Source organism: Vipera ursinii (genome assembly GCF_947247035.1).
Source record: "Vipera ursinii genome assembly, chromosome: 3".
Classification (NCBI taxonomy): domain Eukaryota; kingdom Metazoa; phylum Chordata; class Lepidosauria; order Squamata; family Viperidae; genus Vipera; species Vipera ursinii.
In genome coordinates this window covers 176,280,816-176,297,606 of record NC_139516.1, presented here as the reverse complement: position 1 = coordinate 176,297,606, position 16,791 = coordinate 176,280,816, and the positions used below count along the sequence as shown (strand labels likewise).

Below are 16,791 nucleotides of genomic sequence, written 5' to 3'. Positions count from 1 at the left end.
GAAGACTTGATATTAAAGGGGGTGGGAGAAGAGATATTAAAGGGGTGGGGGAAGACATGATATTAAAGGGGATGGGAGAAGATATTAAAGTGTGTGGGGAAGACATATTAAAGGGGATGGGGACGTGTGTGTGAGAGAGACAGAGAGAGAGATCCCTTTTTTGTAAAATTGCTTACTTTGCAATGCTTTTCTTTCCCCACAATTTTGCTTCCCTGCTGGCTCAATCTCTGCCCCATGGATCTAGGGCTGCACAGGATTTTGCATCCTCCCCACTGCCGATTCAGGCCACTGAGGCACCACAAAACACCCCACAGCCATAGATGCGAGCTCCAGAGACTTCAAAAATGCTTCTGCTGCCCAGATCTACGGCTGCAGAGCAATTTTGCTCCCACCCTATGGCTGCTGGGCAGCAGAAGCATTTTTGAAGCTTCTGGAGCTCGCATCCATGGCCATGGGGTGATTTTACAATGCTCCAGTGGCCCGATCTGGGCATCAGAGGCCTGCAAAATCCTTCTGCTACCCAAATCAGCTGAGGGGGGGGGAACAAAATCGCTCTGCAGCCCTAGAGCAGCAGAAGCATTTTGCAGGCCTCTGATGCCCAGATTGGGCCACTGGAGCATTGTAAAATTGCCCTATGGCCATGGATGCAAGCTCCAGAAGCTTCAAAAATGCTTCTGCTGCCCAGATCAGCCATTGGGGGGGGAGCAAAATCACTCTGCAGCCCTAGAGCAGCAGAAGCATTTTGCAGGCCTCTGATGCCTGGATTGGGCCGCTGGAGCATTGTAAAATCGCCCCACAGCCATGGATGCAAGCTCCAGAAGCTTCAAAAATGCTTCTGCTGCCCAGATTGGCTGTTGGGGGGGGAAATCACTCTAAAGCCATAGATCTGGGTCTCCAATGCCTGGATCGGGTCAATGGAGCATTGTAAAATTGCCCCACGACCATGGATGCGAGGTCCAGAAGCTTTGAAAATGCTTCTGCTGCCCAGATCAGCCATGGGGTGGGAGCAAAATTGCTCTGCAGCCCTAGATCTGGGCAGCAGAAGCATTTTTGAAGCCTCTGGAGCTCGCATCCATGGCTGTGGGGCACTTTGTGGTGCCTCAGTGGCCTGGATTGGCAGTGGGGAGGGCACAAAATCATTGTGCAGCCCTAGATCCATGGGGCAGAGGTCTTTTGCAGACCTCTGGAACCCAGATCAGGCTGCTGGTGCACCGCACAATTGCCCCACAGCCATGGATGTAAACTCCAGAGGCTTCGAAAAGGCCTCTGCTTCCCTGATCAGCTGTGTGGGTGTGTGAAATCGCTCCAGCGGCTTACCTAGGCTCGTGCTGCAGCTGCCTCCACCATCCAGCCTGGATCCGCCCAGCTCTTGCAGCTGCTCCCTGACTCTCAGTGCAGAGAGAAAGAGAGCAAGAGCGGAGGAGCACAAGAGGGGCAGGGCAGCCTGGCCCCACCTCCCTCTTTGGCTGATGGCGCACGTGCCCACAGGGATGGCTCTGCGTGCCGCCTGTGACATGCGTGCCATAGGTTCGCCACCCCTGCCCTAAATTCTGCTGAAGATGTTATCTACCCCAGTAACAAAATGTTCAGAAACCAACCCACAAGGTCAGAGAACAAACCTTTGCCCTCAAAATATAATCTATCCCTGAAAGTAGCATCATATAGTACATATTTCTGAATGAAGATAATTGCACAGGCAGAGAGAAAATTTATTTATTTATTTTTGGGACTTATATGCCACCCTATCTCCTGAAGGACTCAGGGCAGCTAACAACAATAAAAAATACAATAATACAAAAGTTAAAAAAGAATTAAACTAGCAGCCCCAATAATAAAATTAAAAACATTTTTAAAATCCCTGTCATCAGTCCAGGTAAGCCTGATGGAAAAGGAATGTTTTAAGGCTGCGGCAAAAGGACCGAAGATCCGGGGCCATCCGGAGCTCAAGGGGAAGTTGGTTCCACAGGGCTGGTGCTCCCACAGAAAAGGCCCTCTCCCTGGGGGTCGCCAGCCGACATTGTCTAGCCGACGGCACCCTGAGGAGACCCTCCCTGTGTGAGCACACCGGGCAATGGGAAGTCATTCCCAGCAGCAGACGGTCCTGCAAATATCCCGGGCCTAGGCCATGTAGGGCTTTAAAGGTAAGTACCAGCACCTTAAATCTCACCCGGAGGGCAACCAGTAACCAATTCAGCTCACGCAGGAGGGGTGTAATATGGGAGTATTGGGATGCTCCCATCACTACCCGCACGGCTGTATTCTGCACTAGCTGGAGCCTCCGAGTGGTCTTCAAGGGCAGCCCCATGTAGAAAGCATTGCAGTAATCTATACGGGAGGTAACGAGTGCGTGAGTGACCGTACGTAGGGCATCTCGGTCCAGATAGGGGTGCAACTGGTGCACCAGGCGAACCTGGGCAAATGACCCCCTGGCCACAACTCCTATATGATCTTCAAAACTGAGTCATGTATCCAGGAGGACGCCTAAGTTGCGCGCCCTATCAATGGGAGGTAACACCTCTCCTCCCATAACCAAAGATGGAACCTCTTGGACTAAACGAGATGCCGGTACGTAAAGCCACTCAGTCTTGGCCGGATTGAGCTGGAGCCTGTTCTTCCCCATCCAGATCCATACCACTTCCAGGCAATGGGACATCACGTCGAGGGCATCACTGGGTTGGTTCAGGGTGGAGATGAAAAGCTGGGTATCATCAGCATATTGATCATACCTCACCCCGAAACCATGGATGATCTCACCCAGTGGCTTCATATAGATGTTGAACAGGAGGGGCAAGAGGACCGACCCCTGAGGCACCCCACAACTAAGGGGCCTCGGGGTTGACCTCTGCCCTTCTGCCAACACCGTCTGCGAACGGCCCGAGAGGTAGGAGGAGAACCACCGTAAAATGGTGCCTCCCACTCCCAACCCCTCAAGACGTCGCAGCAAGATACCATGGTTGATGGTATCAAAAGCTGCTGAGAGATCTAATAGGACCAGGACAGAGGAATAACCCCTATCTCAGGCCCGCCATAGATCATCCACCAGTGCGACCAATGCCGTCTCCATGCTGTACCCGGGCCTGAAACCCGATTGGTATGGGTCCAGATACTCAGTTTCCTCCAGGACCAAAGGGAGCTGCTGTGCCACCACGCTCTCAACAACCTTTGTAAGGAAGTGAAGGTTGGAGACAAGACGAAAGTTATTTAAAATAGCTGGATCCAAGTCAGGTTTCTTGAGGAGGGGCCTCACCACCGCCTCCTTCAAGGCGGCAGGGAAGCACCCCTCACTCAAGGAAGCATTAATAACTGCCAGGAGCCAGCCTCGTGTAACCTCCCGAGCCGCATAAACCAGCCAGGAGGGACATGGGTCCAACAAACACGTGGTGGCACTTAATTTCCCCATGATCCTGTTCACTTCATCCGGAGTCACAGGATCAAACTCCTTCCAAATGTTATTGGCCAAACCCATAGCTTCCCCCTCATCAAATACTGCCCAGTCAGAGCCCAGACCAGCCTGAATCTGAGCAATTTTATCCAGCAGATGCTGACTAAACTCCTCGGCCTGTCCCTGCAAGGGGTCCTCCCCTGTCCCCTGATTTAAAAGGGGTCACCCTAAACAGGGCAGCTGGGCGGTTATATGTGGACGCAATGAGGGCGGCGAAGTGAGCACGCTTCGCCACCTCCATTGGCACAAGGTAAGATCTAGAAAAGGATCTTAACTGTGTTCGGTCAGACTCGAAATGACTGGACCTCCAAATGCTCTCTAGGCCCCTCCTCCGGCTCTTCATCTCCTGCAGGTCCATGGAAAACCAAGGGGCCAACTGGGATCTGCACCAGGTCAGAGGCCGCAAAGGCACAATGCAGTCGAGAGCCTCCGAAGCAGCCCTTTACCAGGTGTCAACTAAGGTCTCGACCGGGCTGTGGGAAAGGGAGGCAGGAATCAGTCCAAGTGCCGTCTGGAACCTATCTGGGTCCATCAGGCGCCTGGGGCGGAACCACCTGGTCGGTTCCGTCTCCCAGCAGTGGGGGGTGGCATGACGGAGGCCCAGCTGCAGGAGATAATGGTCTGTCCATGAAAGGGGTTGAGAGGTTGGAGTAACCCCACCCAGACCATTAAGCCACTGCCCAGAGATAAAAATAAGGTCAGGCGTGTTTCCCCCCTCATGAGTCGGACCCTGAATAATCTGGGTCAGGTCCATGGCCATCATGGAAGCCATGAAATCTCAGGCCACCCCCAATGCGCTACCCAGGGAAGACAGGTTAAAATCCCCCAGAACCATGAGTCTGGGAAACTCAATCGCCAGCCCCAAGAGAGCGTCAAGTAGCCCGGGCAGTGCCATTGCCACGCAGATGGGAGAAAGGTAAGTGAGCAACAGGCCCAACTGACCCCCAGGGCCCCATCTCAGGAGGAGGGACTCACATCCGCCTATCTGAGGGGCAGTGGCCTCCCGCGGACAAAGGGCCTCCTTAATAACAACTGCCACCCTCCACCCCTACCCTGAGCCCGAGGCTGGTGAAGCACACGGAAACCTGGTGGGCATAACTCAATTAAAGGGACTCCTCCCTCTGGGCCCAACCAAGTTTACGTAATGCATGCCAGGTCTGTGCCTTCCTCCTCAATCAAATCCCGGATGAGGGGAGCTTTATTCACCACAGATCTGGCATTCAAATAAACCAGCCTGGGCTCAGGTACCTGTCCTCCCCCACCCCCGGAGAAGCAGGATGAAGCCAGAGGGTCGGAGCGCACCACCGCTCAAAGATAGCGGGGGCGCGATCCCAAATTTCAATATGGTCCTCTGTTCATCCGTCTGCCGCCATTCCCAATCATGCATATGCATATATAAACAGTTTGTGAAAGAGAAAACACTATTGCTTCCATTCTTCCATTTTTCTTTCTCAACAAGACTGATTTCTGCCTTCTTCACTTCACCATTAAACAATCTAAATATGAAGGATTACACCATTCAAGGAACAATTATAAAGGATTTCTGAAAAGCATTGCAATGTAAGCACAGAAAAAAAGGCAATGAAATGTTGTGCTAATTCCAGCTGCCCATTTTCTTCCCTCCTCAAGTAACTATCATAAGTAAGTTACGTAAGCCTCTTTGAAGGATTTGTTTCCTTAAGCAGGGTATCAATAGCTAATAGCTAATTATTCCAGCATCTTCTCGCATCTTATAAGAGCTCATGAAGCCCTTTCTATAAAGTTACAATTTTAAGTGATAAAGATTAATGTGTGGTTTTTTAAAAACCATGTAATAAAACATACAATTTCTCAACATTCCAATGTCCTTCTGATACTGACATTTTAAAAACAAATCTTTTAAAGTTGACAAGCATCTAGAACAAAGCATTCCAGAGTAACACTTGGCACAGAGATGTTATACTGAGAATGTGACAGGCATAACAATAAAATGCACAAGCGTGCATATTTTCCTGTGCCTTTGGTAAAGCCAAGAACAATAAATTTATTTCAAATGCTGTTCCTGGCAAGAAGCTTATTACTATTCAATACATTGCTATATAGAGAACGTATCTGCATAATTCAGATGCTAAACAAAATATAAATGACACGAGCAACTTCACCTGAAGAAAGCTTTACTTTTAATAGCTGTTGGTTGAACTGTGGAACAGCAGAGTTTTTAAACCTTTGTCCAAACAAAAGGTTCCAAAACTACTATTAGCCTTAAACCAAAGAGAAGTATAATTCACTCTTCTATCCTTCAATCATTGGTTTTTAAGACTGCAAAGGCTGAGCTTACATGCAGCAGATTTAAATTGAAATCAGCTGTCTTTTCAGAAGTGATAGGATGGACAGAATAGGATTGCTATATATTCCCCCGCCCCACATACAAAAGGGCTCTATACACACAGAAAATCAGCATAACTGACATTTTGAATTCTGTGTTGATCCAAAATTAAAATTATTAATTACACAAACACTTGGTGTTGAATAAAGCACATTGCAACAGCTAATTGGAAACTTCCAATGAGTAGATTTATGCTCCAAAATTAGAGGAATCATAGGTTTACATTATCTGCTTTTAAAATACTTTAGGACTCAACACTCACAACAAGGATGTTGGGCATATGTTTAGAAGCATAATAAATAAATGTTTGCTTTTAAAACCCAGTGAACCTTTATTATTGATGATATAAAAACTACAGACTATTATTATGCATAATTTGTTTAAAAATCATGGTAACATTGCCTACATACTAATCAACTGTTTATGCAAAGTGTAGCTAGTTTGCTCTTCTTACATCTAGAGCAAAATGTAACATTTAACTAACATTGGGGAATAAATTAAATAAGACAGAGGCAAATAGTAACTTTCTGCACAAAAGGGCTCATTTCCTACTAATCAATTTTGGACTGCAACTTAACATTGGGAAAAAATCAGTCTAATGAAGAACCCAATTGTGTACAAACACACACACATACACACATGCAATAATGTTACTATAGTATAGCTATCATCTATTATACACACAACATTCCTCCCAACAAGGAAATTTATCAGGGAAAAAGAGAAACCATTATTCCAGTATTACTGTGTATTACTGTAGTAAAGTGTAGCTTTTTTGAATATTACATAATTATTAACATCAAGCAGCAGAACCACACTTCTAGGAGAGAGGTCCTTATCCTTATGGAATCCAACATAAGTGAATAATATAGAATATATATCATCTAGAATGACTTCCAGACCCATCCACTATTTGGAGTTATAACACTGTTATGTGTTTGGAGGAATATACACATTTACCAGTATTAACTCAAACTCTTTATATCCAAATTTAACAGCTAGAAAATACGAATACTTGTCTTCGTTGTATAGTTTCTCCCTTGCCATTGCAATTCTTGCTTTATGAGAATGCATAACCCACCAGAGGGTCTCCCTTTGTTTTTTGAGCTGGGGAAGCCCATCCCTGAAAGCCTGGCAGTTGTACTGGTTCATCCACTTTGGTTAACCAGGTTTCCTGAAAGGCTATTACATCAAATGAATAACATAGTAAATATAGTCATATAATCATATACATATAGTCATAGTATATATAATATTCAAAAAATATTATTATATTTTATATTATATTTTATATTTATATTTTATATTATTATATTATTATATTATATAATATTATTATTCAGTGTGTCAGAGATAGAACATTTAAACATGCCTGATTTTAACTTAATGGCATCTTAATGTTAGATAAACTAAGTACTTTTTATGAATATTAGATGAACTGAGCAAATTCTGGATAGTTGCAGCTGTTTAGGAATATTAATCAATATTGCTTAGCTATTAGAATACAATAATTTAGAGACTTCCCATCAGAATTATGGCAAATTAGACATCCCTGAAGGAGTGGGGATAGTATTGCAGGAAAGATTGGTAGTCAGAGAATATACGGTATATAAAAAGTATACAAAATGCTCTTATTTTTACACACTAGTATTTTATATACTAGCATATAAAAATAAGATCAAATCCCACTCCCTTCTAGTACTGATCATGTTGCCTAGATTGGTAATGAAATGTCTGCAATAAAACCACCAAGCTCAGAAAGTACCAAGAACCCCAGATTGGCTATTCTGAAAGCACTTAGTGATGCAAACTTTTCTGAACTGAATAAAATTTGCTTGTACATTCAGCGTTTCTTTTGCTAATATCCCTTAAATTGCTTTTGGCTGAAAAAGCACTGTAGTTCAAATACTATTATTGTCAGAATCTGATATTTAAAAGCAAACTACATATGTTGTTCCCAGTATTCTAGGAATATCTGTTCACTTATTTCTGGATGTAAACATAGGCAACATCTCCACCCAAGCTCTGACTTTAATAGTTTGGATTTGTTTTTGTTTTGTTTTATTTTATTTTATTTTTAAAAAGCCATTTGGCCTTACGATAATTCAGTCTGATGCTAAACTCTGTCTCTGGATACTTATTTTATCCTTCATTCGGCACATATGCAGACATTCTGTATATGTGTGGTATATATTTTGTCTGGCAGATGTTGCAAATTATTAATCCCCCGGAAGTCCCATGGATTAAATCTCAAATCTCTAAACATTTCTAATTGCTGCTGCATGCAGTACAGTCCTGTGGTAAAAATGGCTCACTGTTTCACTGAAACAAACATCTGAAATTCTTAAGTATGCCTCAAGTTTCAACATGATTTTCTATTGATTTTTTAATTGTTTCTGTACTTGACAACAGTATTCCTGGGGGGGGAAAGGGAAAAAAACAACTCAAGGCATTCTCAAGGTATTACACTTTCTTCTGTGCTACATACCTGCAACCCTTCAATGGCCAGTTTGAGGGTGGAAGGAGTCAATTTGGAGGCTTGCTTGAAAGAAAAATTACTCCAGTCTATAATTAGAATGAAGCCATTTATCTGAAGCTCTTGATCTTCAATCAGAACTTCCAAGGACAAAAGAATAGCACGTAAAATATCTATGAAGGAATTTCTAGGAATGGGAGAAAAGAGAAAAATCATTTTTCATAAGTTGGAAGCAAGCAAACAAACACACAAAAAAAACCACTTGCTTTTCTGGCACTAGACAAATGCAGCTCATTTTCTACCAGTAGGAATTGTGGCAAAGAATTGCTTCTTTGAACCTGTGCAAAGTTATTTCTGGAGTTCCTTCTCATTATTACGTATAATAAGCATTGTTAGAATGTTAAAATATAACAACTAATACAAAGTATTTTGAGAGCCCCATGAACCATAGAGAGCATTGAGAGTCCCATGAACCATAGAATTTTCCAAAGCAAAAAGAAAATAGTGTTTGGATATCAAAACAGAAGTCAGGAATAAGGAAAAAATATAGTAATTATAGGGCTAGGAAATGTTATTTTCTTCCCACCAGAGCTAATGATACTAGAATTTACTTTTAATACTTTTTAACTTTAATCTTCTGGCATAAATAAATGTGGTTCCTTGTACTAGATTTTTATCTCCTGATCATCGGAATTGCTACCCTCAAAGCTATGTGTTCAAGAAATCATAAAATTATGGCAATAATATAATTATTATATTATACATTAAGTTAAACTTTTTAGAAACAGTCAGTGGACTGTAATTAATGGAGTAAGTAAAGCTATTTCCAGTTATGTCTTCTGTCCTTCCACATCTTTCTTGCTAACACAACAAGCTTAGCAATAAGGCTTTCAGACCTAAATTGGACTAGTTCTAGGCAGGCTCAGGTGGAATCCCATCGAAATGACATCTTACCCAATAATATATGTGATAAAAGTATATGAGTTAATAGATAAGTGGACAAATTGGTATTCTGGTCAATGAATTAGAATAGTCAATTCAATTTTATCCTTGTAACTAATAACATCAGATATCTCATTAAACAAAAAATCCATCTGCAAATTGATGAAGAATTGTAGGGTCAGGGAACTTTTAAAGAATGAATTTTGTTGAAAGTTTTAATTCTGTCTGTCTGTCTGTCTGTCTGCCTATATACATATATGGGCTTCATTTTTTTATGCAATGCATTTTGGAACTGTGGCAGAATATTTCATAATGGTAATGGAGGGAATTGCCGCACCCAAAAGAGAAATGCTATGAGGAATTCTATCACTGCTGTCCAAATCAAGAAAAATAACTTCAATACAATTTTAACAAAGTGACAACAAAATGGTAATCACTGTTCACCCCAATACCTTTACCTCATAAATTGTCCCACTTTCAGGGTGCAAGTTTGTCCCATTTAGTTTTTAATGAAACATTGGATAGAGAAATTTTTCCAATTAGTAGTAGAACAAAAATTCATCTAAAAGTTGGAATGATTGAATTAAATTTCCCTCTCTTTCTCTTTCTCTCTTTTTTCCTCCTTTTTCCTCCCTGCCCTGTCCCACCAGTATAATTTAAAGAGACAGCTTGATGAATTTCATTTATAAATCAAATCATGCCTACTGCTTGCCTAATTAACACCAGCACAGCTGCTAATTAAATAGTTTACAATACCCAGCTACATAATTGGCTGACAGATTGAGTTAGGCCTTTGCTGCAGGCAGAAAGTACTTTTCAAAACCTTGCATTCATAGCTTATTAATGGTTTATAAAATATTCAGGTAGACAAAAGTTCACATTTTTTGGAAATATGCTGTCAGCACCATTCATTTCTGTTTGGAGATTCTTTCATATCACTTTTCAATAATTCAGGAAGTAATTTTCTTTCTTTCTTTCTTTTTTCTTACTACCTTCCAATTTTAACTTCACTGCAGGCTGGCAGTTTAACACCCCTGCTATACAAGTAGCTGAACTAATAACAGTCAAAGCAAATTGGTAATGGACAAGAATCAACAGAATTCAAGGTGGGTGGTGATTCAAGACTGATAATGCACTTGATCCCTCTCCCAGGGTCAGCCTGGTCATCTCCTACATCATGTTTACAATTTGTATTATATATCAACACACACACACACACACACACACACACACACACACACACACACACACACACACACATATATATATATATATATATATATATATATATATATATATATATATATATATATATATATATATATATATATATATATAAAGTATTTGTCAAGGCTTTGTGAAAGCACCTTGCTAATTAACTCTTTCATTCCTGCTTTGGCCTGTCTCAAGGCTTATCCACAGGATATAGTCAACTATGACAGCTCATTATTTGTGCAAATTATTCAAATTGCTAATTGCAAATTGCCTCCCCAAATTCTTTATTAGCAATTTGAATAATTTGCATATATATATATATGTTTTCTGAGGTTTTCGCGGGTGCCTGTATGTGGATCCTTGGTTTTTCGGGTTTTTCCCCGCGTAGAACTAAAGGTGTGGGCGCAACGTTTCGACGGAGTCCCATCCGTCATCATCAGGCTTTAGCTTCCTTCTTCTGGGAGAAGCATGTGGCTGTTAGTTCCTCTTTTTTAAACTGCCAGAGGGGGTGTGTTCTGTGGAGGTGTGCTCTGATTGGGTAGGGGACCAAGTGTGTTCTGATTGGGTGGGAGTGTGTTTTGAATGGTGGGTGTGTTCTGATTGGGTGGGGGGGTGTTCTGAGTGGATGGGCTGGTCTCAGCTGCCAGCTCCAGAACTGAGCTGGTGAGTTGTGCTGCTTTTGTTCGGCTTCGTGTTTGTGGTGGTGCCATGTTTTTATAGTGGGTGTCAGTTTGCTTATTGTGTGGTTTGGAGGGGTTTAAAGTGGCTGATGTTGCAGCTGTAGTTAGGTTTCTGTTTTGTGGTTGTGTGTCTTTATCGTTGTGGGTTCGGATTTGCTTTTTGAATGGTTGTGTGGTGGTGATGTCATGTGATGTTATCATGAGTTTGGGTCTGGTATCATTCTTGGTGGTTGGGCCTCGTCCATATATATATGGATCTTTGGTTATTCGGGTTTTTCCCCGCGTAGAACTAAAGGTGTAGGGGCGACGTTTCGACGGAATCCCATCCGTCATCATCAGGCTGGTGGCTTCTGCTTCCTTCTTCTGGGAGAAGCATGTGGCTGTTTGTTCCTCTTTTTTAAACTGCCAGAGGGGGTGTGTTCTGTGGGTGGAGGTGTGCTCTGATTGGGTGGGGGAGTAAGTGTGTTCTGATTGGGTGGGAGTGTGTTTTGAATGGTGGGTGTGTTCTGATTGGGTGGGGGTGTGTTTTGAGTGGATGGGCTGGTCTCAGCTGCCAGCCTTAGACCTGAGCTGGTGAGTTGTGCTGCTTTTGTTCGGCTTCGTGTTTGTGGTGGTGCCATGTTTTTATAGTGGGTGTCAGTTTGCTTATTGTGTGGTTTGGAGGGGTTTAAAGTGGCTGATGTTGCAGCTGTAGTTAGGTTTCTGTTTTGTGGTTGTGCCTCGTTATCATTGTGGGTTCGGATTTGCTTTTTGAATGGTTGTGTGGTGGTGATGTCATGTGGTGTTGTCATGACTTTGGGTCTATCATTCTTGGTGGTTGGGACTCATCTGTCAATCAAGGCGGGTTTCCAAATGGTTGGTAGGCGAGAGGTATCATCTCGTTTGCTGTGGGGGCGTTTTTCTATTTCAATGGCTTCTCTGATTATTCTGTTGTTAAAATGTTCAAATTTGGCGATAGTTTTGGTTTTTTTAAAATCAATTTCATGTCCCGTGGCTTCAAAGTGTTGGACCAGGGATGAAGTTTGTTCTCCTTTTCTGAGTGAGTTTTTGTGCTCTTCAATGCGTGCACTTATTCTTCTGTTGGTCTGTCCGATGTATGTGGTGGGGCAGGTGGTGCATGGGATTTCGTATACTCCTTGGTTTTCTAAGCTAATTATGTCCTTGGGGTTTCTTAGGATGGTGGATATTTTTCTGTATGTGTAGAATGCTGTTTTGATGTGTTTTTGGAGGACCTTGCTGATTCTGTCTGTGGTCCCTTTTAAGTATGGGAGGAGGGCTTTGCCATTTTCTTGTTCTCTGTCTTGGGTTTTTGTGGGTGTCTCTCCTCGGATTAAGTTGGTAATCGTGTTTCTTTGGAATCCATTGGCTGTTAGTACATTAGTGAGAGTGTGTAGTTCGGTTTTTTGGTGTTGTTCGTCAGCTAGGTGTTTTGTTCTGGAGATGAGTGTCTTGGCTACGGAGTTGATCCTTATTTTAATATCATAATTTGCAATGTTTTACATTTTATTCTAAAAATCCTGACCTTTATTTTTAATCAGCAGAGTTAATTCTATTTAATTGATTACACATGATATTTGCAAAGAAAATCAAATAATAGATTCATATAGTCCTCCCTTAACAATGGTAATTGGGACCAGAATTTCCATCTCTAAATGAATCAGTTGTGAAGTATGATTGCACCATTTAGCAATGGAAACTCCAATAGTTCCAGGTGCTGCCATTAAATAAATCACCATGGATTGTTAAGCAAGGACATCATGTGATTTGCAATCTTCAATCAGTTTCATCATTGACTTTGCCTGTAGGAAACTTGTAAAGAAGGTCACAAATGGGCATCACATGAGTCTGTACCACTGCAATGTCATAACTGGCAGCTGGGTGCTGCGTGTCTGAATCACAATTTACATGACTGCAGTGATGCTGCCACAAATGTAAATACAAGAACCAGATATAAGTACCACTTGTTGGACTGTTATGAATCTGAATAGTCACTGAATGAGTGGTCATTAAAGGAGGTGTTATAATGCCCACATAGTTATGCCCAGCTATTAAAAAGTGGACAAGGTGCTGAATTATATTTTATTATAATAAATAAAGGATTTAGGCTTTTCTTAAGGAATTGCAATGATTCCTGTCTCAAGAAAAAAAAACTTCATTATTCCTTGTGATTTGGAAAGTCTTCCCCCAAATAGTGCCAGCCAGATGTGTTGGATTATAGTTCTCAAAATCAAAGAGTACTTCACACAAAAAATTATAAAAGCAGTCACTCAGATGTTGTCCATTAATGGCACCATAACCAAGCCTTCCACCAGTTACCTTAATAAGTTAATATACATTAGAAGAACTGGTCCATTGAATACTTGGGCTCCGAGCTAATTGGGAACTTAAATAGCATCCGCAGTAGTTGGCAGTAATTTCAGGAGGAGATAGTCTTTGGAGATTATGGGGAATTGATATGGTATCATCTTAACTGCACACATTGCTCAGTCATTGAACATGATTAGCCTGCATCATTTAAAGCAGGGGTCTTCAAACTCGGCCCTTTTATGACTCATGGACTTCAACTCCCAGAATTCCTCAGCCAGGCACACTGGCTGAGGAATTCTGGGAGTTGAAGTCCATGAGTCATAAAAGGGCCAAGTTTGAAGACCTCTGATTTAAAGTGTCTGCATCACCTTCAAGAGATGTGGAATAATTGACATGAAATTACTAAGATTCTTACACTATAGTAAATCAATTAAAACTGAAAATAGATACTCTTGGTCATTGCAAACACCATGAAATCTAATGACAAAACTAGATCCAGGAATATCCTTAAAACAGATACCTCTACTTCAGACCACTTTCTTAACTTGAGACCTCATCACATTTCACAGTATCTGTTTGTCTTAGCTTTCTGGATCCTTTTAGCTGAAAAGCTACAAATCATGACAGGATTAGAACTAATTCATCCTGTAGCCTAACAAAACCAAACATGAAATCACTTTTTATCACTCCAGAAAGCATTTTCATGAATTTATCACTGGCTTCCTTTTTCCAGAGCTTATCTGATAGGAATTGATAGATATTTTTCATTCTTAGAATAAATATATAACACACAAATGCACCTCTCTCTTCTTTGTTTCTTAAAAAAAACCAAAAGATATTTCTGGTAATTTTCTAATAACTTAAAATTTTCAGATTTTTCAAAAACATGTACCTACCGTAAACAAATTTGGAAAAACCAATAAATTCACGGAATGTGATCCATCTGTATTATCTAACTCAGTGTTTCCCAACCTTGGAAACTTTAATATATGTGGACTTCAACTCCCAGAATTCCCAGCCAGCATGCTGATTGGGAAATTCTGGGAATAAAAGTCCACATATCTTAAAGTTTTTTTGTTTCAGAAACACTAATGTATTCCTTAAAGAAAGAATGGTTTACTTCTATTCTGTATTAGAAAGGATTGTGTGGGTAAGCCTTTGTAAAACTTGATTACAGAGCTATTTTCATGTGGCTTTAATTTCCGGAGTCTGCTAACATTTTTCTTGCTGTTCTTATAATCTTGTCATTTATGATGTCTTTGCTATTTGGCAAGAGGCAAAAAAATGAATGTCTGTGTTTACCACTGAAATCTTTGAAAACTGCACAAAAGTGAGAGTGAAATGGTTTTAATCTTGGCAGTAAAAGATTGAAATGGAAATTTTTCTTGCTATTTCTCATAGATTCTTTTTTCCTATTTTGAAGTGTAATTTGTGGTTCATCAAACAGAAAAAAGAGCATTGATCTGGATTAATTAAATAGACTTTACCCATAATAAGCACTTTTATCCCTTCAATATAGTGTTTTGTTTAAAGCTGTTTTTTTTCCTGTACCACTATTTTTTATTAATCCAATGGACTAAAAGATATTGTTTTAATCAAAATATCATTTATCTAAATTAAAGATTCAATATGTTGCAAATGTTTTTGTTCAGACTACAGACAGAAGTCTTGACCTTGTGTATGACATTATGTATATAATAATACAATATAGAACTAAAACAGATTTTGCAAACTTTGTTTTTACCATTAATGAAACCTTGCAATACTAAAATGACTCTTCATTTTAATAGACCTTGTGGGTAAACCCATTTCTAAACACCTATTTATATTCAGAAAGTTTAAAAATATTAGTCCGATTAATTTCTTTTTCTTTTCTTTCTTTTTCTTTCTTTCTTTCCTTCCTTCTTTTTCTTTCTTTTTTTCTTCCTTCCTTTCATTTTCCCTCCCTCCCTCCCTTCTTTCTTCATTTTCACATAACAGTAATGCTTTTCTCTTTCTATCCCATTTACTATTCAATTTCAAATGGTTAAAAGTATTTGACATCTTGGGTTAACAAAGTAGAAGTTATTGGACCTACTGTTATGGAAAGATTGGTTATAGCAAAGAAGAATTTCCCTCAACATCTGGGTTATTAAAACTTCTTTTAGTCATATAGAATCACCAGTATCATGTCTTTCCGAAAATAAGATAGGGTCTTATATTATTATTTTTGTTCCAAAAGACATATTAGGGCTTATTTTCTGGTTAGGTCTTATATGGTACTAAATGTGTCTGTCTGGCTGATGATCTTAAGTGGGGTTTACTTTGGAGATGGGCATCCTGAAAAATCATGGTAGAGCTTATTTTCGTTTTGGGTCTTATTTTCAGGGAAACACAGTATTACAGTCAATTGTAGTTCAGCTGTATTATGATATTATAAAATATGCAACAGTGTAAATATGACTACAAAAGGGATTGTTTTTGAAAATATATCATCTCAATTCTAATAGTACTTTAATTTTACTAGGCAATATTTCCTATAAACATTTTGTTGAAATCTGAATTATGCATGTGAAATATTAAATACATTTCTGAAGCAAGACTTAAGCACATTCTTCATGTATCATGTTGAATATTAGATCAGTCAAATAATTGGCAAAACAATGCAACATTTGAATAAGCTTCATAATACAAAATATTTGGATTGTCAATTATATAATCAATTATTTGCTAATGAATGTTGTATTTTAAAATAGATGAGGATGCTATCTACATTTACCTACTCTGATCCCAACTGGCTGCAAAGAGCAAAAGTATCTTTCTGCCATAGTGATCACGGTTTTCTAGCACTCCTGGGAAACCATCAATCAGAGCTCGTTTGATCCCTGGATCATCAGCCTTGAAATTTTTAAACATATCCAGATTCAGCTGCCGATATTGAAAATACTGAGCCAATAATCTGAAGGCATCTGTTTGATGAAACTTTCTGGCTCGGAGAAATCTCAGGATGAAGGCATCATCTGTACGCAAGAATCCAATATCAGGTCTTGTGATGATCATGTCCCTTACTTGCTGAATATCCTGGTGCAAAACATCTGGGTTTTCATTAAGTTCCAGACGGGCTTTCTCTATGATTTCTGGATTGAGTCCAGTATGCAAATGGGTCATGTCTTCAAAAGTTGCTTTTCTAACCTTGGCTTTATAAATATGGTCAGAATATGCGATGGCCCCATTCAATTAAGAGTATGTGGTGATCCATTCAAGTGCATTTATCTCTTGCATTATATTGAGTGGGGGAAAAATTCACAGGTAATTCCATTCATATTCCCAGAAAGCCATCCAATGTACAAATTTGCATTTTCTGTAAAACAAATATATATATATA

The 16,791-nt window shown here is 40.4% G+C and overlaps 1 protein-coding gene across 1 annotated transcript in view; it reads right to left on the bottom strand.

Annotated features, from left to right (window-relative positions):
- CLVS1 (clavesin 1) overlaps positions 1-16,574 on the bottom strand; it is a gene marked incomplete at both ends in the record, with an annotated part of 34,841 nt that extends 18,267 nt beyond the window's left edge. Inside the window, 2 exons of the mRNA XM_083361229.1 lie at positions 8,296-8,470; positions 16,186-16,574. Coding sequence (XP_083217355.1) covers positions 8,296-8,470; positions 16,186-16,574 — 564 coding nt within the window. The remainder of the gene's footprint in view (positions 1-8,295; positions 8,471-16,185) is intronic.
- Positions 16,575-16,791: the final 217 nt, after the last annotated feature.